Source organism: Prionailurus bengalensis, chromosome D3 (assembly GCF_016509475.1).
Source record: "Prionailurus bengalensis isolate Pbe53 chromosome D3, Fcat_Pben_1.1_paternal_pri, whole genome shotgun sequence".
NCBI lineage: Eukaryota > Metazoa > Chordata > Mammalia > Carnivora > Felidae > Prionailurus > Prionailurus bengalensis.
In genome coordinates, this window is record NC_057356.1 from 9,836,537 (window position 1) to 9,860,482 (window position 23,946).

Below are 23,946 nucleotides of genomic sequence, written 5' to 3' on the forward strand. Positions count from 1 at the left end.
GCACAGGTAACAACATGAACTTGGGACTGGCATCTGAAGTGAGTGTGTGGGGGGGGGGGGTAGGGGGGATCTTGTGGGTCTGAGCCCTTAACTTGTAAGATCTGATGCGAACTCCAGGTATTTAGGGTCAGAATTGAATTAAACTGTAGGATACCCAGCTGAAGTCTGGAGGGTTGAAGGATTGGTTGTTGATGTGAGAAAAAAATCTACACATTTGTTGCCAGAACTTAATTGCTGTGAGTGAAAAACAGATCTTAGTGGTCCCGACAAGACTGCCCTCATTCCAATCGCCAGCCACACTTTAGGGGTCCCCAGGCCAACTGAAGTTCTGGCTAACTGGCTGTAAATTCAGGGTTTTTCATGACTCCCTTAGGTTTGACAATTCACTAGGATGACCCACAGAACTCAGAAAACCATTGGCCATTGGTGATTAACTCAACCTCCAGCACTTTTCCTTTCCCCAGAGGGGAAAGAGGCAAGAGTGGAGGAGTGGTGTGGGGCTGAAATTTTTCCGACTCTCTATTCACAATGTTAGTTGTCCTGGCAACTAGCTCCCATCCTGAAGTCACCTAGGGGCTCACCAAGAGTCACGTCATGAGCATAAACTCTCCTATGGTTGAAAGGAGCTTATACTGAACGACAAAAGACAATTTTCTCATGGAATTTCAAAGTTTTAGAAGCTCTTGGGCCAGGATACAGATCAGAAACAGCCAAATGAAGAGACACATCAGGTTCATTCTAGGGGAACAATGCAAAGCTTCTGTGCCTTCTTCCTGTGGAGTAAGGATGTATCTCCTGGTACATTAGTATGTTCACCAACCAGGAAGCTCCCTCGAGCCTAGGTGTCCAGAGCTTTTGTTGGGGTTTTATTACCATAGGCAGGATTGATTAAATCATTGGTCAGGTGATTAATTAAACTCAATATCCAGAGCCCTCCCCTCCTCAGAAGTGTAAAGGTCCGATCTTCTGATCAAGTGCCTGGGTCTTTCTGGTGACCAGCCCACCATTCTGAAGCTACATAGGGGCACACCTTGAGTCACTACTACCAAGACAAAGACACTCTTGTCACTCAGGAAATCCCATTCTTTTGAAGCTCTGGGCCAGGAGCCAGTGACAAAAACTACATCCATTCTTTTTAAAACTTAGGGGCATCTGGGTGGCTCAGTCAGTTAAGCATCTGACTTTGGCTCAGGTCATGATCTCGTGGTCCATGAGTTCAAGCCCTACATGGGGGCTCTGTGCTGACAGCTCAGAGCCTAGAGCCTGCTTTGGATTCTGTGTCTCCCTCTCTCTCTGCCCCTCCCCACTTGTGCTCTCTCTCCCTCAAAAATAAACAAATATTAAAAAAATTAATTACTTATTCGAATTATTTGTACACACATATATATTGATTTACAAATACATACAATTTGTTGTTGGCAGATACATTCTTTCAGGTGCCACAGTGTGTACCATACTCTTTGTCATTGCCACTGGGCCTGTCTCCAGGATAAGCTCTGGGAAGGCAGAAGCTCATCCTGTTGTTTGCCACTGAAGCTCTGGAATCTTATTTGGGGCCTGTCACATAGGGTACACTCTATACATTTGCTGAGCAAATCAATGAGGCTGGCACTGAGGTAGTTTTAGACTTCAGATATTGCTTATGCTGTATTAAAAAATGACATTTCACAGCCAAAATGTCTATCAGTAGAGAACTAGTTGAATATATCAGGGTTTGTTCATACAACGGAGTTACCATCAAAAAAGATTGAAGCTGCTCTAGGTAGATGTGCTAATAATGGATAGATCTCTAAGACATTATGTAGTATTACAAACAAAAGTTAAGGTGCAGAACAATATTGAGTGGTATGTTCTCTTTAACATATACTACAAAGTGTTTAAGTCTTAAGCATTCAGCTTAGTGGCTATTTTCCAATACATCTGTATTTACCCCTTTGAAGATTGAGATCTAGAACATTTCCAGGACTTGGAAATCTTTCTCAGATTCCCCTGCAGTCCATACCCTTCAGATGGAACCATTATTCTGACTTCTCTCACTTTAGATTAATTTTGCCTGTTTTTGAACTTTGTATCTTTGGAATCACACATAACATACTGCCTATTTAAACTAAATATTCTATCCTGTTACAAATAAATAATGCTTTGTAAGTTGCTTTTCCTACATAGCATGATATCACGAACATTTTGCAATTAAAATTTGCAATAAAGGGCCGCTTGGGTGGCTCAGTTGGTTAAGCATCTGACTTCAGCTCAGGTCATGAACTTGCAATTTGGTGGGTTCCAGCCCTGCATCGGGCTCTGTACTGACAGCTCAGAGCCTGGAGCCTGCTTTGGATTCTGTGTCCCCTTCTCCCTCTCTGTTCCTCCCCTGCTGACACACTCTCTCTCTCTCTCTCTCTCTCTCTCTCTCTCTCTCTCTCTCAAAAATAAATAAAAATTTAAAACATTTAAAAAATCTGCAATAAAAATCATGGTTTTAAATTGCATTGTGGATAGTATATTCTTGGTTATATTTAAATATTTATTATTTTTTTCTTTTCTTTTCTTTTTTTTTTTTAATTCATGAGGGAAGAGGACTTCAGAGTATCCATACAGGCAGCAGGTGAGAAACTGGGGAGTCAAACCTGCGACTCAGATGCTCCCTCTTCCACTGCAAAATGCTAAGTGTTCAAATACGTATAGAGCCTTGCAGAGGTCTTGCACAGGGCATTATAATAGCAACAAGAATGACTAATAAGTATTAATGGCTCATGACAAGAGAACAAATGCTATTAATTATCCTAATATTTTAGGCGTATTGGTAATGTTTGTGCAGTATTATTCATGCAAATATTATTAGCCTGTGTCAGGGGCAGTCGTTGGGCCCGCAGAACCAGGGTCACAGCTCAGAGCTCAGCGGCTCATGCCAGATGTGCAGGGGCTGGGACTTGCAGGGATTCACCCCGGTGGAGCTCTGAGGCGCCAATGGGCGCGTAGGAGGCGGAGCCCTGGGAGCGACAGCGGTGCCACCCAATGGGCCGACAGCTGGGGCCGTCTGTGGCCAATGGGCGCGCCCCTCCGCGAGGTCGGAAGTGGTGAGGCAGCTCCGGGGGCCGTTGTTCAGTGCGGGGGCCGAGTGAGGCGGCTCTGTGCGTCCGTGACTAGCGGGTCTGCTGCAAGTCCTTGCTCGCTCTCGTCTCGGGTGAGTGTAGCGGTGGCCCGCGCCTTGGGAGCCCCCTGTGGCCTCCGGTTAGGGAGGAGGCCGGCATCCTGACGGCGGGGTGTGTGGGCGAGGGGACTGTGGGCCCCGGGGGTCGCGGCCGTAAGGAGAAAGACGGCCATGCCGCCGCGTCTCCTCAGGCCAGTGGGGGAGGCCGCGCGCTGTCCTCAGGGAACCGGAGCCTAGACAGCCCCCGGCGGCGCCGCCCCTCGGAGGCCTGGGCCCGGGCGTCTGGGAAGTGGGCGTCGTCCGGAGCGCCACAGTGGGCACCGCGCCCCGGGCGGAGCCGCGAGTGTGTGTGTAGGGCGGGGGGGGGGGCGGGGGGTCGCGTTAGCCTAGTTGCCGGCTCTGGTCCCCCCTCCGACCAACCGTGCGGCGGCTGTCTCCCCTCACTTCTGCTTTCGCGGGCTCCGAAATGGGATAATGACTCTCACCTCCTGGGGCTGTGGTCTGAGGGAGAAGATAACGTGGAGAGCGTTTAGGATTATCAGAGGCACAGTAAATGTTAACCGCTGTTATTTGCGAAGCTGATGCCCTCTCCATGCCCCATCCCCGACTCCCGGGCCTCCCCGGGTGAAGGGGCGGTTGGAAACCGCCTCCTGGGTCTGGACTCTGAGGGGGCAGCTGCCCCCCCCCGCCCCCAGTGCCTAAGACCCCCCCCTCCCCCAATGCCTAAGAAGGGGGCTCCTTCTAAGGTCGAAGACTTGCCGTAGCAGAGCACTTCCGTGCATTCGCTCATCTACTCCGTACAACGACCCTTTGAAGTATTGTCAGTTGTCTGCCTGAGGAATTTGAGGCCCAGAAAGATTAAGTCCCGTGTCTCCTGAAGGTCAGGACCGGAGCTCGACCCTCAGGGGGGGCCCGCTCTGAGCCCTGCACGCCACCCCCATTCTCCTTGCCGACAGAGGGCACTTTCCGCATCCGAGGCTCAGGTCTTGGTTTAGTTTCTAGAGGGCACCTAGAAACAGTCAGACCGCCCTTAGAGAAGTATCTCGTCTTGACGCTTTGGGACCGTGATTTGTTTTCACAGACGGGTGCTTCCTATCCCTCCTTTACATTTCCTATCAGAGCGGTTAGCTTGACTCATGTAACTCCCTAATTTAAAACCCATCAGTGGTTTACCTTTGGGCTTGGAATATAATCCAGTACCCTTTCTGCTCTGTTTGATAAGGCCTTGAATCATTCCCCTTTTTCATTATGCTCTTCCAGATCTACCTTTACTTTCTCTTTCATTGCCTTTGAGGCCCTCTGCCTGATTGGGTTTTTCCCCCACGCCCGTCCTCTTACTTCCTTTTCACACTTCAGGTCTTAGTTTAAATGTCATCTTCTCAGAAAGTTCCCTCATCACCCTTATCTAAAGTAGACTCCCTTCATCTCCATTTGTCTGCTACCTACTTTTCCATAGAAATGCTCAATGTATATCCGTTTCTTTATTTTTCTCCATTACTAAGTTGATCTGTTCGATCAGACAGTATATATTTCTTGAATTTGTAAAGTGTTCTTAGTGCCTGGGCCCAGTGTGTGGCACACGGCGTCTCAGTATGTTGAATGAGTATGTGCTTTGAAAAGTGAGTTCTTTTAGAACCGTCAGATCCATCAAAGAAAGAGCCCTTTCGGGGCAGTGTTTAAGACCATTTTTGTGTCACTGTAAATCTGAAGTAAATAGTGATTAAAAAAAAAAATTGCCAGCACTTTGCTCTCTGTGCTGACATCTTGTTTAAAAAGAAGGAAAAACTTTACAGTGCACAAACCCAGCAGACATTCTCAGCTAAGGATCGAAGTTAACATCATCTATAATAAGATTGTTGACATCATGTGCCTTCTGATATAATGCACTGACAATGAGCGCGACATCAGTTCTGTGGTATTCTTGCTAAAGATGTGTTAGCCATGAGAAAACATCAAACAAACTCAAACTGAAGGGAATTCTACAAAATACCTAGCCAGGACACTTAACAAGGTTCTGAAAGATGAAAAACTAAATATTGTAGATCAAAGGAGATTAAGGAGAAATAACTATATACCCTATGTGACCCTGGATTGGATCTTGAACAAGAAAAAGGGAATTAGTGGGATGATTCATGAATATGATCTATAGGTTTATTAATATTGTGTTAGTTTCCTGCACTTGATAATTTTACTGTGGTTGTTTAAAATGTATTGGGTGAAGGGTATACAGGAGTTTTTTTGGTGCTGTTTTTGCAAGTCAAATTATTTTACAATGAAAATTAAAAAATAAAAAGGTAAAATCCAAAGGTATGAGCTATTAAATAAAATGCTTTAATGTACTGGTTTTGGGAACATTTTTCTGGGTACTTGTGTTTTGCTTTTGTGTTTTGCATGTCATCCTAAAAGCAGAAACGAAATTGAAAGTTTACACTTCTTCCTTTATAGTTTTCAGGAAGAGCTAAAGATGGCTGAATTTCTAGATGACCAGGACACTCAACTGTGTGACAACTGGTAAGAGATTAAATCTAGGAAATGTTATTGGAATGAGAACAAACTTGCTTCTGTAAAGGGTTGGTTTATTTATTGGCAGGTTAAAATTGAGACCACATATGTTGTGGAAATATATGGGACTAAAGCCTTTTTAACAATTTTATATAACATTGTTTTATTAATTTGAGAAGATGGTGGGTTCAGATAGTGTAGAGAAATGACTATAGAGTGATGTGGTGCATCTGGGAGTCTGGAGCTCTGGTGCCTACCTTTAGTTAATGACTTGGCAAATGACCCCACTGACTGTTTTTGGAGCTTCACTTTTCTGATGTATAAATCAGCAAATATATTTTTTGTCTTTCTGAAAAACATCAGACTTTTAAATTTTTATTTTTTTTAATTTATTTTTATTTTTTTAGGTAGGCACTGCCCTACTTAACTTACAACCTTTAGACCTGAGATCAAGAGTCCCATGCTCTACCGACTAAGCCAGCCAGGCGCCCCTCATACATTTTTAAAAAGATACTAAAAATATAATGCAATGTCTGGAGTAGATGAGTGTTTTTCAGATGTGTTGCAAAGATTTCCCTGTGTGGCTATAGTGGCTGTCTTGGGGATGATTGGGAAGAGGTTTAGTGAGCTTGGCTCTACATCTAACAGTGAGAGCAGTTCAACCAGAGCCACTCAACTTTTTATAAAGGATTTTGCCGAAGGAATGTTCCCCCACTTAAAAAAAAAAAAAAAAAAAAGTCTGGGTAAAGTCTTCGGCAGTCCAGCTTAATCATTATCACTTCGTGATTCCAGAACTGTTTGTGAAGACTGGGTGTAGTCTTGAATATTAAACTTTCTGTTTTGGCGTATGTAACCCACGTGAGTGACATGAAAGAGCAGCTTTTTCTTCCTGAAATGAAACTTAGAAGTGTAGCTAATAATTTCTTGAGAATTTGGTATTTTAGTGACATATACGTGCTCTTATGGAATGCTAAAGAAAAAAAGCTATGTTTAACTTAACGAAATTAAGGGAAGTGTAGAAGGGGAGAGATGTTGAATAAGGAAAATAGTTTGACTCAGATTGATGGAAGGTTCGAGCCACCTAACAACAATTTTATTTTTTTATTGCCTCTTTCAATTTTTGCTCAGGGCTTTCAGCAAAATTAGGATATAATCAGAGCAACTGCTGATTGCAGTATTCCTTCCCTGAACAGAATTAAGATTCATTTCTAAGAGGGCGCTTGCTTTATGGGGTATTTTTTTCCTACTATGCCATTATCACTTTCTGCCAATTTAAAAACTATTTGAGCTTTGTGTTTCACATATGCCATTACTGTTAATGAAATAATCAGTTATGCAAATAATCACAAGAAAATATTGTGATTATGTAAGAAAACATACTGGCAGTGTCATCAGTTACGATACTCTTTATAAGTCCACTTCAATTTGAAGGAATCTCAAGGCCAGGACAATATATAAATAACTATGCTAAGGGAGTTTAAAAAAAAAAGGGTAAGTTAATGGAAAGCTAATGAAAAGAGGGTTATTCAAAGCCAAAGCAATTTATTTAAAGAAAAAAGATTAGCATGGAAGGGTGACTAAACCAGCACAGGCCTCTCATCTAAGTAACCTTATTTGAATTCCAGGTTTAAAATTTTTGTTTTTAGAGCCATATTTCTATAGTTCCCTAAGAAAAGTTAAGATAATCTTTAACATGTGAGCTGCTGGAGTGCCTTGCCTGACTGGCTCAGTTGGTAGAGCATGCAACTCTTGATCTTGGGGCCCTGAGTTTGAGCCCCACATTGGACATAGAATATACTAAAAATAATAAAAAATTTAAAAAGTTAAAAATGTGACCGGTCCTTAGATCCACTAGACCAGTAAAAAGAGTAGTTTGTTATTGAAGATGTTTTTGCATGTTATCTTCCTTCTCTGATTGTGGGGAGTAGTTCTAGGGAACAGGAACTTCAGTGTTAGAAGGCTTTGACTTTTAGGGGCACCTGGCTGGCTCAGTTGGAAGAGCATGCGACTCTTGATCTCAGGATCATGAGTTCAAGCCTCACATTGGGTGTAGAGATTACTAAAACCAATGAAAAAAAAAAGGGAGGGAGGCGCCTGGGTGACTCAGTCAGTTAAGCATCTGACCTTGGCTCAGGTCATGATCTCAGTTCGTGAGTTCTAGCCCCTCATCAGGTGAGCTTGAACCCCACTTCGGGTGAGGCCTGCTTCTCTCTCTCTCTCTCTCTCTCTCTCTCTCTCTCTCTCAAAAAGCAAACAAAAAGGCTTAGACTTTTATTTTTGTATGTATTAAAGAATTGATTTCTAGCTTGTGTTTAGCATTTAGAAGGCTGATGGGAATTTTTCTGGAAGCCTTGGCTTGCCTTTCAGTCACTTCTATCTAAAATAAAATTTTAGGGGTGCCTGGGTAGCTCAGTTGGTTGAACGTCCGACCTCGGCTCAGGTCATGATCTTGCGGTTCAGGAGTTTAAGCCACCATGTTGGGCTTGCTGCTGTCAGTGCAGAGTCAGCTTCGGATCCTCTGACCCCTCTCTCTACCCCTCCCCCATTTGAACGCTCTCTCAAAAATAAACAAACATTTAAACTAAAAAGAGGGGCACCTGGGTGGCTCAGTCAGTTAAGCGTCTGACTCTTAATTTCAGCTCAGATCATGATCTCAATTTGTGAGATTGAGCCCCGCGTTGGGCTCTGCGCTGACCACAAGGAACCTTGGGATTCTCTCTCTCCCTTTGTCTCCATCTCTCCCTCGATTGTTCTCTCTCTCAAAATAAATAAACTTTAAAAAATCAAATAAAATGAAATTTCATCTTTAACTTGCTAGTCCCTCCATCCTAAGGCTTTTTAGTGGTTTTATTTAGATATGGAATTGTGTTCTCATTTTCTTACTTAAAACATCTTGTTTTTTATCTGTAGGTAGGAAGCAACCATATTGGTATTTTGTCTGGTTGGAATGTTTGGTGTGACTATCTTGGCAGTTAAATTAATTTTTTATTTTATTTTTTTTAAATGTTTTTTTTTATTATTTTTGGTATTTTATTTTTGAGAGACCAAGAGAGACAGTATGAGCAGGGGAGGGGCAGAGAGAGAAGGAAACACAGAATTCGAAGCAGGCTGCAGGCTCCGAGCTATCAGCACAGAGCCCGACGTGGGCTTGAACTCACAAACCACGAGATCATGACCTGAGCTGAAGTCGGACACTTAACTGACTGAGCCACCCAGGCACCCCCAAAAATGTTTATTTTTGAGAGAGAGAAAGAGCATGAGTAGGAGAGAGGCAGAGAGAGAAGGGGACAGAGGATCTGAAGTGAGCTCTGTGCTGATAGCAGTGAGCCTGACATGGGGTCTCAAACTCCAGCCATGAGATTGTGACCTGAGCTGAAGTTGGAGGCTTAACTGACTGAGCCACCCAGGTGCCCCAAAAAGAAAATTATTTTAAAAATTATGAGTTTCAGCAGTAATTATTAGCTTAATTTTTTGTGGCATTTGTACATGTATGATTTGCAATCATGATATAGCTCTACTTTCATTTTGTTGTACATATTTAACATAGCCATTAACTGTGTTCTTTTTAAATCATTTTATCACACTAATGAAAATCTTCATAATCCCAAGAGTGAGATTACGTCGTTAAAGACTGTATTATGGTCCTAGAAACACATTTTCAGGCTATTTTTAAGCAGTTTACAGTATCACTGGTAATGTATTAGAATATTAGTTTCACAACATATTTAATGGTGGAATTTACTAATTTTTAACTTTTGTTAATTTAATAGGTTTAGATGATAACTTTGATTTATAGCTCCTTCTATATATTTTAATATTCTCTAGTTGAAAAAAATAAAACTGAATTAATTAAAACTACTGGTTTCCTTAGAAAGCTAGGAATTTTAGAGAAATAGGGGAAATTAAATCTTTCAAGACATTGGTAGTTTCTTTATCCATTTGAGTTTCCTTCCCATCTCACAGTTGATTACCTTCCAGTTTCTCTATAAGAGCTGCCTTAATAATTCCACCATTCGGTAAAAATGATTTTGCATTTATTTGGTGTCTTGGTCTTTCAGACTAGGAGTATGACTGTCGCTGGAGACACATCAGTCATCCTACTTTAAAATGTTTTTTACACTATGGTTGGAGATTAAAACTATGTAAAAGAGAATTAAGCTGTCTATATTTCAGTGTGGAAGAGAATTCCTGTAGTACTTAGCTTTGGAGGTGAAATAGGATATTAAAGATTTCTTGTATAGGGACGCCTGGGTGGCTCAGTTGGTTAAGCGTCCAACTTTGGCTCAGGTCATGATTTCGCAGTTTGTGAGTTCAAGCCCTGCATCGGGTTCCGTGCTGACAGCTGGAGCCTGCTTCAGATTCTGTCTCCTTTCTCTCTGCCCCTCCCCTGCTCACACTCTGTCTCTGTCTCTCTCAAAAATAAATAAACACTAAAAAAAAAACTTCTAAAAAAGATTTATTGTATAATTGTCATTATTTATTGTGTTCAGTATTTTTCTGAAATTTTAATCTAGGTGACATTTTTTTTTCTTTTAAAGTTTGAGAGAGAGAACGCTCGCAAGCACATGGTCACAGAAGGGCAGGCTCCCTGCTGTCAATGCCCCTTGGAGCCCCACTCAGGGCTCAGTCCCACTAACTGTCAGATTATGACCTCAGCCGAAATCAAGATTCAGACTTTTAACTGACTTAGCCACCCAGGCACCCCCATAGACACATTTTCTAAATACAATTTTTAGCTAGACTAAAATTGGGAGTTTTCTGATGGTCACATCCAAATGACAAAGTAAAGACTTTATTTTTTAATATTTTTTTAAGGAAAAAAATTTTGAAGTTTATTTATTTTGAGAGAGATAGCACAAATTGGGGAGGAGCAGGGAGAGAGGGGGAGAGAGAGAATCCCAAGCAGGCTCTACACTGTTAGTGCAGAGCCTGATGAGGGGCTCTAACTCACAAACCATGAGATCATGACCTGAGCTGAAGTTGGACACCTAATTGCTTAAGCCACCTGGGCACCCCAAGACTTTTTAAACATTTATTTATTTTGAGAGAGAGGCATGGGCACGAGTTAGGGAGGGGCAGAGAGGGAGGGAGAGAGAGGGAATCCCAAGCAGGCCCTGCACTGTCAGTACAGAGCCCAACGCAGGCTCAAACTCATGAACCATGAGATCATGACCTAAGCCAAAATCAAGAGTCAGACGCTCAACTGACTGAGCCACCCAGGCACCCCTAGATAGGATATTTAATTGGATTCCTTAAACTAAAAGAGAATGGCAAAAAGTGAGTGAGGAGACAAGATTGGGGGAAGGGATTCAGGACTTCATTTTTGTACAGTTCTGCAGTGAACTTTATATCAACAAGGACAGAGAGCATGTTCCTGACTAGTATCTAGCCCACTTTGAAAGGCATCTGGGATATAAGGGAGGCAGTTTTTTTCTTTCTTTCTTTCTTTCTTTCTTTTTCTTTCTTTCTTTCTTTCTTTCTTTCTTTCTTTCTTTCTTTCAGCTTATTTATTTTGAGAGAGAGAGTGCAAGTAGGGGTAGGGGCAGAGAAGAGAGAGAGTGAAAGAGAATCTCAAGCAGGCTCTGCACTGCCAGCATAGAGCCTGATGAGGGGTTCCAGTTTCTGAACTGTGAGATCACGACCTAAGCTGAACTCAGCTGCCCAACCAGCTGAGCCACACAGGTGCCCCAGGGAGGCAGTTTTCTGTTCCCCACTGGCTATCCCAATGCTGGCATCTGCTCTTTTTGGTTTGACTTTTAGTGGAATAAAGTCTAATGAGATTAAACCTACCTCAGACTGAGAGTGAAAATAAATGGTAGGCTGTTTTGTTCTGTTTTGTTTTTGTTTTTGTTTTTGTTTTTAAACAGTCCTGGAGTGTATCATTGTGCTTGGGATCATGGATGGTTTCAGAAAAGCCTAGCTTGGGGCACCTCGGTGGCAGTCAGTTGAGTGTCCGACTTTGACTCAGGTCATGATCTCATGGTTCGTGAGTTTGAGCCCCACATTGGACTCGCTGCTGTCAGCGCAGAGTCCGCCCCAGATCTTCTGTCTCCCTCTCTCTGCTTCTCCCCTGCTTGTGCTCTCAAAAATAAATAAACATTTAAAAAACAATAGAGAAGCGCAGCTCATTTCTTGGTGTCTGACTTTATGTTGCTGGCTTTGATTAGCTCTGGCATGTAGAAAGTGAGGCTGAGCTTGTAAAGGTAGTACATAGTACTGATAACTCATTGTTGTGCAGAAGACTCAAAACTTTCAGGACTTCTTGAAAAGCAGGGGTAGTAACAATCTTAAGAGCTTATAATAGACTAGATTTACTAAAGAGAAGTAATGGAGACCAAAGATCAGACAAGCCAGATTTCCATGTGATACCACTGTGCAGAAGTCAGTAATGCTTGTCTTTCACTTTGATCTGTTTCTGTAGCAAGAAAGAAATTCCTGTGTTTAATTTTACCATCCATGAGATCCACTGTCAAAGGAACATTGGTATGTGTCCTATCTGCAAGGAACCGTTTCCCAAATCTGACATGGAGAGTCACATGGATACAGAACATTGTCAGGTGAACCGCCCAAGTACTCAAATGTTCATAAATGTATTATACTTGCTGTTTTGCAGTAGCAAGTGATTATGTTGTCACAAAGCCAATTTATTGTCACTTCTTATCATAGGTGACCTGCAAATGTAATAAGAAGTTGGAGAAGAGGCAATTAAAGAAGCATGAGGTTAGTTTTCCTGCACCATGAAGAGAGTGCGTTATCATAGGGCCAACATTACTGAGATTACTGACCTAAAAGCGTTTTATTTACAATTTCAAAATAAGTATGAAAGTTTTGTCCTTCATCTGCTGAGTATGTATACTCTTGGGGTCATCTTCATTGGTAATTCCTGGTTTATTCAATCAATTTAAAGCCAGTGCTATATACAAATGTGCAGATTAGAGAAATCAGTGTCTTTCTGAAGAACAGCCTGTTTTCCTCATTACCAGGTATTTAAGAGATTGGAATGGTAAAGGGAAATTAGGCTGGTGTAACTTTGACAAACATATCTGAATTGCTATGCTTTTGCTATTTGCTCCTGGGCGCCTCTGATTTTAGGTTACTTTGTAATGTGTGCACAAAATGATGATAGGGTGGCTGAGTAGATTCCTTTTAAGAATTTCTTTCCCTCTGTAGAACCTGGTGACAGGGACCAAGAGGGAAGCTGTGACTCTTAAATGCATAGAAAAGCATGGCAGGCAAAGCTAGGGCTGGAAGAGAATATTGAAGTAAATATATATTTTTGGCTTTCCTTGCCCTGATTAAAACATAGGCTCTCTTAGATCTGCATATTAACTGCCTCATTACCCTGTGTTGCAGGAAACTGAGTGTCCTTTACGGCTTGCCCTTTGCCAGCACTGTGATTTGGAACTTTCTGTTCTCAAACTGAAGGACCACGAAGATTACTGTGGTGCCCGGACGGAGTTATGTGGCAATTGTGGGCGCAATGTCCTGGTGAAAGATCTGAAGACTCATCCTGAAGTTTGTGGGAGAGACGGAGAGGAAAAAAGAGATGAGGTTGCCATGCCTCCTAATGCATATGATGAGTCTTGGGGTCAAGATGGAATCTGGATTGCATCCCAGCTCCTCAGACAAATTGAGGCTCTGGACCCACCTATGAGGCTACCCCGAAGACCACTGAGGGCCTTTGACTTGGACCTCTTCCATAGTAGGACTACCAACCAAAGGAACATGACAGCCCATTTTCCAATTCAGAATAATCTATGTGAGTTGTGTTTGGTTTAGAAAACTGGAATGGTGTCAGAATCTCAGGGCAAATGGGAAGAGTGCTTTGGGGGCAAATAGATCTTAATTATAGAAACCTGATTGGGTCGCCTGAATCGCTCAGTCAGTTGGGCATCCAACTCTTGATTTTGCCTCATGGTGATCTCACAGTTCGTGGGATTGAGCCCCATGTTGAGCTTTGCGCTGGCAGTGTGGAGCCTGCTTGGGATGCTCTTTCTCCCTCTCTCTTTGCCCCTTCCCTGCCTGCGTGCATGCATGTTCTTTCTCCTTCAAAATAAACATTAAACTGCAATCAGGTTTCTATTTATTTAGGTAACATTAAGAAGAATAACTTTCCTATAGATGGGAAACAGTAGAAACTCTGCTGTTGGATTACTGTTGGATTACAGCTAGGGTTGATGATAATGATAACAATGACAGTGACGGTGCTGTTAATAGCTAATATTTACTGAGTATACCTGATGTATAACTGATTTAGTTGTCATATGTATTAACTGATTTAGTTGTCATAAGCAGTCTTTTGAGGGTAGGTAAGTGGCAGAGCTGGGACCTGAATTCAAGCAATCTGATGCCATGCTTCAAACCATTCTGCTATAGTGCGAGAATATATAAAATGTTAAGCATGGTGCTTGTTTCATAATTATAGTTCAATAATATTGGGTATTAATAAGAGTTTCATGCTCTACCAACTGAGCTAGCTGGACACCCATTGTATTGGGTATTAATAAAACAAAATAATAGTGGAGACTTTTATCACAGCAGACTTAATATTTGGAGTCCTATGAGAACAGGAAGGCTAGGCCTCTTTTGTTCCTGCATAGATGCCTGTAAACCTTGAATAGTTGCTCGGCATGGACTTGAGCTGAGGGGTAGCAACATCTCTAATGTATTTTGAGTACTGTTTTATTTTTTTCTCCCATCCAGTGGAAGAACAAGAAAGGCAGGAAAGGAATAGAACCCGGCAGCCCCCAAAAGAGGGTGGTGAAGATAGTGCAAACCTGGACTTCATGTTGGCCCTAAGTCTGCAAAATGAAGGGCAGGCCCACAGCATGGCTGAGCAGGACTTCTGGAGGGCTGTATGTGGTGCAGACCAGTCCCTTGAAGGTCCCAATGCTCTGAATGACATAAAGGGTAGGTTTGTTTATTCTGCACTAGTCTCTGTCTCTACAGGTTTTTTTTTTTTGTCTAACATCATATAATTTATATAGAATTGTAAGTTTTCCATCAGATAAGATTTGCCTTTTTTGTTTTGCTTTCCCCAACTTTTTATCCGTAGAAATTGTCAGAATAGTACAGTTCCTATCTATATACCCCTTGTTTATATTTGCCAGTTTTAGTGTTTTCCATTTATTTTATATATTTTTATTTCTACCCCTGAATCATTTGAGAATAAGTTGCAGACATAACATTTTATCCCTAAATACTTCAGCATGTATCTTAAAAACAAGGGTATTCTATGTAAACACAATACAAATACCACTCTCAGGAAATTTAACAGAGGTTCCCAACTTATATATAATGTTCTTTGGAGCTTTTTTATTTTCAAAATCCAGGATTATACGTTGTGTTCTTTTTAGGTTAATTTAGTTTAGCCCCCTCCACCTGTCTTTTTTTTTTTCTTTCTTTCTTTCAGTGCATTGGTACTTTTGAAGAGTCCAGGGCAGTTGTTTTGCAGAATATTTCTTTCCTAATTTAGATTTGTCTGATTGTTTTCCCATGTTTAGATTCAGGTTACACAGTTTTGGCAGAATTGCTATGTTGGTGATGCTGTCCTTCTCAAGATGTCAGTTTATCCTATTATTCATTAAAATGAAGTCTGTCAGGTACCTTCATTATATGGATAGCTTTTATCTTTATAATAGCTACATGCAGATTGTTATTTTGAGATTGTGGGGGAATGAGATATTTACACCATCTTTTATTTAGTAGTTTTTTCTATTCACTAAGGTTTCTTGCTTGAATCAGGTATAACTGACAATTGTGCAATAGTGATTTTGTTTTTATCCTTTGTTCTAAATAGTTATGATTCTATAAAGAACTTTGCTCCCCTCCCTGCCTGCATTTAAAAACAATTCTGGGGGCACTTGGGTGTCTCAGTTGGTTAAGTGCCTGACTCTTGATTTTGAATCAGGTCATGATCTCACAGTTCGTGGAGATCAAGCCCATGATGGGCTCCACACTGGGCACAGAGCCTGCTTAAGATTCTGTTTCACCCTCTCCCTCTCCCCTACTTGCTCGCATATGCTTGCTCACTCTCAAAACACAGAAACAAACAACTTTTAAAATAAAAATAAAAATTCTGGGACACCTGGCTGGTTCAGTCGGTAGAGCCTACGATTCTTGATCTCTGGGTTGTGAGTTCAAGCCCCATGTTGGATGTAGAGGTTCCTAAAAAAAATAAATAAAACTAAACTTTTAAAAACAAAAGTTGGGGGGCACCTGGGTGTCTCAGTCCGTTGAGCATCTGACTTCGGCTCAGGTCACGATCTCACATTTCGTTAGTTTGAGCCCCACATCAGGTTCTCTGCTGTCAGCATGTAGCTGGCTTCCGATCCCCTCTCACCCTTTCTCTCTGCCCCACCCCCTCTTGCACTGTCTCTCAAAAATAAAAAATAAATAAACATTTAAATAAAAATAGGGGCGCCTGGGTGGCTTAGTTGGTTAAGCATCTGACCAGCTGAGTCAGGTCATGATCTCACAGTCCTTGAGTTCAAGCCCCACGTTGGGCTCTGTGCTGACAGCTCACAGCCTGGAGCCTGCTTTGGATTCTTTGTCTCCCTCTGTCTTTGCCCCTCCCCTGCTTGTATTCTGTATCTCTCTCTCTCTCTAAAGAAAATAAACATTATTTATTTAAACATTTTTTATCTCCCCCCCCCCCCGATCTTTATTTTTTTAGAATTTTTTTTAACATTTATTTATTGAGAGAGAGACACTGAGCATGGGCAAGGAAGGGGCAGAGAGAGGGGGAGACACAATGCAAAGCAGGCTTCAGGCTCTGAGCTGTTAGCACAGAGCCCAATACGGGGCTCGATCTCACAAACTGCAAGATCATGACCTGCGCTGAAGTCGGACGCTCAACCGACCGAGCCACCCAGGCGCCCACTCCCCCACCCCCAATTTTTTAAATAAAAATAAAAGTTGGATTGTGTTCAGTAAACCATCGCTTTGGGTCTCTAGTTTGGAGAACAGTATATTTGAGGGATGCATGTCCTACATATTTAAAACACTTGAGTTGTAAGAGATTTTGGGGACCTAAAATTACACAGCTGTCAGCTATGAGTTTTCTTCATACCACTGTATGAATAGTGACTCCAAGAATAGTAGGATAATTATTAACATTTTGTTGATTTGGATAAAATAGGAATTGGTCCTGGTTAAAAGAGGTAAATGGTAGAGTGTTGTATGCCTTGCTTAAAGGAAGTAAATGGTAGTGTTAATAGAAACTTGGATAGGTGTTGATGTATTTTTCCTTTTAAAAAATTTTTGTAGTTTCTAATAAGTTAATTTAAAAAATAGGAGTGCCTGGGTGGCTTAATCGGTTGAGCCTCTGACTTCGGCTGAGGCCATGATATCATGGTTCGTGAGTTCGAGCCCCACGTTGGGCTCTGTGCGGACAGCTCAGAGCTTGGAGCCTGCTTTGGATTCTGTGTTTCCCTCTCTCCCTCCCTCCCTCTCCCTCCGTTTCTCTCTCTCTCTCTCTCTCTCTCTCTGCCTACCCCTCCCCTGCTCACACTTTTTCTCTCTCAAAAATAAGTAAGCATTAAAAAAATTCTTTTTAATAGTAAATATATGTAAAATATTTTGTTTTTATGATCTACTCTAGATAGTGACTGGTTAACATGTAAATTCATGTAAATTCAAAGATTGAATAAAGAGATGAGTCTGGCTCCTTAGAGGGTGATGTCCCCACAGATTGGAAAAACACTATTTTAGGCTGTATTTTCTTCCTTAAGAAAATGTTCTTTGTATTATAGAAGGTTTTTTCAATTGAAGTATAGTTGACATTAAGTTAGTTTCAGGTGTACAACCTAGTGATGCAACAATTATATACATTATGAAATGTTTACTACAGTAAGTGTATTACAAGTTATTAACTATATTCCCTATGTTATACTTTCCATCCCCGTGAGTAGAGAATATTTTAAAACAATTTGCATATGTAATAAAAATGATTGTGTATAAATCAAATAGGTGAATTGCATTATATGTAAATTATATCCCAATCTGTTAAAGAAGAAAGGTAAAAATAATTAAAAAAAATTAACGTTGTAAAAGAGTGTAAGAGGGAGTTTAAGTTTTGTCTTTACCCACTGAAAACAGTCTCCTGGTTCTCCCCCAAGGTTACCACTTTCAGCAGGTAATTAGGTGACCTTATAGTCCTTGTGTATAAAAGGATGTGAATGTGTAATATAATGAGATTGTTTAAAAGCTGGTTTCATTAGAGAGGCATCCTGCATTTTGGGGAGCAGTACAAGGCTTCCCATTGTAATGTTTAGCTTTGAATTCTTTTCATTTCAACAACCTTTTATGGTATGCTGATACCTTTGATTTCTTTTTTTTTTTTTTTTTTTTACATTTTATTCATTTTCGAGAGAGAGAGCGAGCACAAGTGGAGGAGAGGCAGAGAGAGAGGGAGACACAGAATCCAAAGCAGGCTCCAGGCTCTGAGCTGTCAGCACAGAGCCTGACGCAGGGCTCAAACTCACAAACCATGAGATCATGACCTGAGCCTAAGTTGGATGCTTAACCGACTGAGCCACCCAGGGCCCCACGTTTGATTTGTTTTTTACCTAATAGTTGCTGTTTCTTCCCTTAGGAAAATGCCCTAGCCCCAAAGAAAGCCTTTTCCAAACTCTGAGCAGTATCTTTTTTTAAAACTTTATTTATCTTGAGAGAGAGAAAGAGCATGCACGTGTGCACACGTGAGCATTGTAGGGGCAGACAGAGAATCCCAAGCAGGGTCTGTGCTATCAGTGTGGAGCCTGACTTGGGGCTCCCATCTCATGAACTGTGAGATCATGACCTGAGCCAAAACCAAGAGTCGCACACTTACCTGGACGCTTAACCAGCTAAGCCACCCAGGCACACCTAAGCAGCATCTTTTAATGTGAGTCTCCTTGTCAACTGTTCAGACTTGACTTTCATGGTATGGAAGAAAGTAAGATGCAGTAGCATAGTAGTCACAAGTGAAGACTGGGTTCAGTGTAGTTTCCTTTATTTTCTCCTTTCTTGGTTATTTATTAGATTGTTTTATTGACTTTTGTTTGCTTGCTTCATTCCATTTTTCCTCTCGTATGGAATTTATATTCTCTGTTGCTATTCTTGTCATGGTTGTCCTGGAAATTTCAACATGTTTATTTTAACAAAGACTGAATCTTAGTGATAAAGTTCTCCCAATTAATACAGTGCCCTCAGAATTAGGATTATCCATTTATGACTTAAAAATTACTGGGGTGCCTGGGTGGCTTAGGTTAGGCGTCTGACTTCAGCTCAGGTCATGATCTTACAGTGCATGTGTTTGAGCCCCGTGTCAGGCTCTGTGCTGACAGCTCAGAGCCTGGAGCCTGCTTCCGATTCTGTATCTGCCTCTCTGTCCTTCCCCCGCTTGCACTCTGTCTCTCTCTCTCTCAAAAATAAATAAATGTTAAATTTTTTTTTTTTTTTTTTTTTAATTACTGATGTGGGGGCACCTGGGTGGCTCCATCAGTTAAGCGTCTGACTTTTGCTCAGGTAATGAGCTTGCAGTGTGTGTTCAAGCCCATGTTGGGCTCTGTGTAGACAGCTCAGCCTGGAGCCTGCTTCAGATTCTGTATGCCCCTCCCCCAATAAACATTAAAAAAAACCCAAAAACCGATGTGTTAGTGTTCTCTCTTATTTTCTTTTTGACACCATGATGTAGGCATTTCTTGTTTTATATACTCATTATATTTATTTGTACTTATTATGTGTTTACCTTTTTTTTTTTTTTTTTGCTCACCCATTCTTGCATGTTTCTCAGAACTTCCTTCTAGGATAAATTTCTTCCTAAGGTATATTCTTTGGAAATTCTATTGGAAGTGTCTGTTGAGTGTAAATTCTGTATTTTTGTTTGTCTGAAAATATCTTTATTTTTTTTATGTGATAGTTTCTCTGGTAATAACAATTCTAGCTTGCCAATTATTTTGTCTTCATTCTTGGAAGATATTCTATTTCTTGGCTTCTGTTGTTGGCTATAGAGAAGTCATCTATTAGTGTTATTTCTATAAGCTTTCCTTTTTTTAAATTTCAATAACTTTTTTTAAATTTCTGTAACTTTCTTTTCTGTCTGGCTGATTTTAAGATCTTTTTGGCTTTTAGGTTATGCAGTTTCTCTGGCTTTACATCTCTTGGGTTTTGCTAGCTTTCCGATTTGTATTTTTCATCTATATGGAAAATTGTTATCTGTTACTTTGTTGATTATTGCTTGTCTTCCATTCTTTGTAGTCTCTTCATTTTCTTTTTTTCTTTCTTTCTTTTTTAAAGTAAGCTTTATGCCCAGTGTGGGGCTTGTACTCATGACCCCAAAATCAAGAGTTGCATGCTCTACCAACTGAGCCAGCCGGGCACCCCGTTTGTAGTCTTCTCTTGAATTCTGTTTAGATGTGTTAGTTTTTGCTCTGTCCTCCCTGTTTCTTACATTTTCTGTTTCTTTGTCCTCTGTAGGGCATTCTGGGCAACTTCTTAACTGTCTGCTTTCTAATCTGTTGTTCAATATGTCCATTGAGGTTTTCACTTCAGTGATTATATAGTTTTCATTTATTCTATTTGAGTTCCATTTGGTTCTTTTTTCTTCATTGTGTCTTCTCGTATTTTAAATAATCTCTTATATCTGGGATAGTCCTAATTCCATTTTAAACATAGCTTTAAACATTTTTAAATATACTTATTTTTGGGGCGCCTGGGTGGCTCAGTCGGTTGAGCGTCCGACTTCGCTCAGGTCACGATCTCACGGTCCGTGAGTTCGAGCCCCGCATCAGGCTCTGTGCTGACAGCTCAGAGCCTGGAGCCTGCTTCAGATTCTGTGTCTCCCTCTCTCTCTGGCCCTCCCCCCGTTCATGCTCTGTCTCTCTCTGTCTCAAAAATAAATAAATGTTAAAAAAATATATATATATACTTATTTTTCTATAGTGTCTGAAAATATATCTGAAGTCTTTTTTTCTTTTTCTTTTTTTTGCTATTTGTTGTTTCTGCTGTCATGGTGGCTTGCTGCCTCCTGCATGTGTGCACATGTGTTTTAACAGTTTTTCTGCCGTGTTCTCCTAAGAGTATTTATATGTGCTTCTGGCAGGTGCCTAGCGGTACTACTGACTGAGATAATTTTAAATTGAATTTTAGGTTGGCTTGGGTTTTTAAGAATTATAAACATGAATTTATATAAAACCAGAAGTGTAGATTCTAGACTCAAACCCATGTAAAGGCCAAACTTAGTTACTGTTTCTTGGTGGAGACTTCTTTCTCCTACCCAGAGTGAAGACCTAGGTCATCCTCTCCATTGTTCACCCTCCAGTTCAGCAGTTTTGCCGAAGCTGTTGTGTTTGGGGAATCCTGGGCTTAAACCTCTTATTTATTTGCCCTCTTAAGTTACTTTTATTGAGCATCTTTTTTTTTTTTTTTTTGGTATTTTGTACTGGGAGAGTTTTGCTTGTTTGTTTTCATTTTATTCTTTTTTAAATTTTTTTTTTTTCAACATTTATTTATTTTTGGGACAGAGAGAGACACAGCATGAACGGGGGAGGGGCAGAGAGAGAGGGAGACACGGAATCGGAAACAGGCTCCAGGCTCTGAGCCATCAGCCCAGAGCCCGACGCGGGGCTCGAACTCACGGACCGCGAGATTGTGACCTGGCTGAAGTCGGACGCTTAACCGACTGCGCCACCCAGGCGCCCCTGTTTTCATTTTATTCTTGAGAGAGAGAAAGAGAGCGTGTGCACTTGAATGCATGAGAGTGGGGGAGGGGCAGAGAGAGAGGGAGACACGGAATCTGAAGTAGGTTCCAGACTTTGAGTTGTCAGCACAGAGCCCAAGTTGGAACTCAAACTCATGAATGGTGAGATCATGACCTGAGCCGAAGTCCGATGCTTAACTGACTGAGCCACCCAGGTGCCCCTGGGAGAGTTTTTCAGGATATTTGTCTTTCAGTCACAAGCAGGCCTCAACTTACTGATCTGTAAAATGAGAGTAATGTCGGATCTCCATAAGTTTTCTTGGGGGACAGAAATACTGCACAGAAGCCTTTAGATTAGTGCCTAGAGTTAGTACACATTTGAATTCTTCCTTAATTAGAGTAGTGGGTAAGTAATCACTTTATTCCTACTCAGGAAATGGTGACAAAGAAATCTCTTTTTTCATAGTGGAAGTTTTTTTTGCCTAGCGCCTGTCTCTTAGATGGTTTCCCTTTGAGGATTTATAGCCCGAGAAATTGCTATATATAAGAAATGTCAAAGGAGGTTGGACTTTTATACAAACTTCACAAGGGAGATAAAAGGTTGAATTGAGTTTGTTTTTGTTCATTGAGTCTGACTGTATGGCCTGATACCTAGGTACGGCTGACCGGACCATGTTGCCTTGTGAATTCTGTGAGGAGCTCTACCCAGAGGAACTGCTGATTGACCATCAGGTGTGTTGTGAATTACTTGAGGAATATGTGCAGGCCATCGTTGGTGTTGTAGACCACATGAGATCTTGAGCAAACTATTTTAATGCACCTGTGGCAGAAGTGGCAACTATATTTCTTAACATGGCATGACTGACCTACAGATTTGAAAACTCTGCCTTGTTCCCTCTTGGAAAAAGTAATGTTCATTCCAGTAGGTCCGCTTGCTCCTCCCATTCTGTGGTCACTAGTGTATATCTCTACTGACCATCTTATAAGCTGGTCTCATCTCATGCCACATTTTGATGTATTGGAGGCATACTGAAGTCCTTGCAGTTCCCTGGAAGGGTTAAGGGTCTTTTTTGCACTTGACTTTTTCTGCCTGCAAGGTGTGTGGCCATCCATCCTGTCTCCCCAACACACTCAACAGTGCAGACTCCTTGCTCATGGACTTAGTTCTCGCATGACTTTCAGGAAACTATCCTAAGTTCTGAAGGCTAGGTCAGAAGTCCCACTCTTTGAAAGTGCTGTGCCTGCTTCTCTTTTAGCCTGTCACCCTGTGGTATGGGCTCCTGATGCCCTGTTGGTCTGCACCACTAGGCTGAGTTTTTTGAGGAGGTTCTGTGTTTTCTAGCTACTGAATCTCTCAATACCTGGTATATGAAAGGTGTCATATTCTTTTTGAATGGTTGAAAGTTCTTGAGCCATTTAGGAATGGTTAGAGAATAGCTTTTGTGTTTGAGGATTACGTGGTGGAGGGAACCATTTTTCTTCCCACAGTCTTGCTGTCTCTGATTTGGGATTTCCATAACTATTAAGTAATCCCTGTGCTCTAGGTGGAACATATGTGCCCCCTCCATAAGTGGAATAGTAACAGTATTTGAATACATTCAGTTTTTGTCTTGGGAGCAGCATAAGAAAACCCGTTAATAGGGATAACAGCCTCTCTTATTCTGTGGTTGTGGGGAGAATCTCCAATCTTTTCAACTTAAAAAGAATAATAAAAAACAACCCGCCCCCCCCCCCCCCCCAAAATAAAAAGAATAATCACTGGGGTGCTTGGCTGGCTCAGTTGGTAGAGAGGTGACTGTTGATCTCAGGTTTATAAGTTCAAGCCCCATGTTGGGTGTAGAGATTACTTAAAAATAAAATCTTTTTTTTTTTTATTTTTTGAAATGTATTTAATCTCTATACCCAACATAGGGCTTGAACTCATGACCCCAAGATCAAGAGTCAGATATTCTGACTGAGCCAGCCAGGAACCCCAAAAATGAAATATCTAAAGAAAAAATAACATGAACACAGTAAAAAAAATACAAAACAACAGAAATATTAAAAATAAAAGTAGAGTGTTTCATTTGCGTTTGCCCTAACTCACCCTTTTTAGTCTCTCTCCCCAGTATTAAGCATTATTAACATTTTGTGACTTTTAGATAATGATTTAGGAATGTAGTGTTTTCCTTAACTTCTGCTTTTTTTTTTTTTAAATCTATGTTTTTTGAGACAGACAAGCTGTAACCCTTCCTGTGCCTTACCTTCACTCAGTATGGGCAGCACTCCCCCCAAAGAGGTGGAGGACCCTGATGTCATCTTCCAAAAGTTTTTGCAGCAGGCTGCAAGTAACCAGTTAGACTCTTTGATGGGCCTGAGCAATTCACCCCCTGTAGAGGATAGCGTCATCATCCCGTGTGAATTCTGTGGGGTACAGCTGGAGGAGGAGGTGCTGTTCCATCACCAGGTAAGAGTCTCTAGAGGACCTGTCCACTTCATTCCATGCAGATCCTCTGAGTAAACCTGAGACTTTTAGAACTGAGAATGCTTCTTTAGCTTTTAAGTTGCATGTAAATCTGACCTGGCTATTGGCCATGCCCTGTTCTGTGAATTATCAAAGGGGTCTACTACCTCA

General features: G+C 41.3%; 1 protein-coding gene across 2 annotated transcripts in view; it reads left to right on the plus strand.

The window, feature by feature from the left end:
- Positions 1 to 23,946, plus strand: part of TRAFD1 (TRAF-type zinc finger domain containing 1) — a 48,198-nt gene that overhangs the window by 20,322 nt on the left and 3,930 nt on the right. Inside the window, exons 3-10 of one of the 2 annotated variants that reach the window (XM_043557643.1) lie at positions 2,573 to 2,602; positions 5,594 to 5,659; positions 12,072 to 12,207; positions 12,317 to 12,370; positions 13,004 to 13,409; positions 14,354 to 14,560; positions 21,988 to 22,064; positions 23,548 to 23,778. In XM_043557643.1, coding sequence (XP_043413578.1) covers positions 5,613 to 5,659; positions 12,072 to 12,207; positions 12,317 to 12,370; positions 13,004 to 13,409; positions 14,354 to 14,560; positions 21,988 to 22,064; positions 23,548 to 23,778 — 1,158 coding nt within the window. In that variant the 5' untranslated portion in view covers positions 2,573 to 2,602; positions 5,594 to 5,612. Of the gene's footprint in view, positions 1 to 2,572; positions 2,603 to 3,031; positions 3,182 to 5,593; positions 5,660 to 12,071; positions 12,208 to 12,316; positions 12,371 to 13,003; positions 13,410 to 14,353; positions 14,561 to 21,987; positions 22,065 to 23,547; positions 23,779 to 23,946 lie in introns of those variants that run through there. The other variant, XM_043557642.1, reaches the window with a different exon arrangement.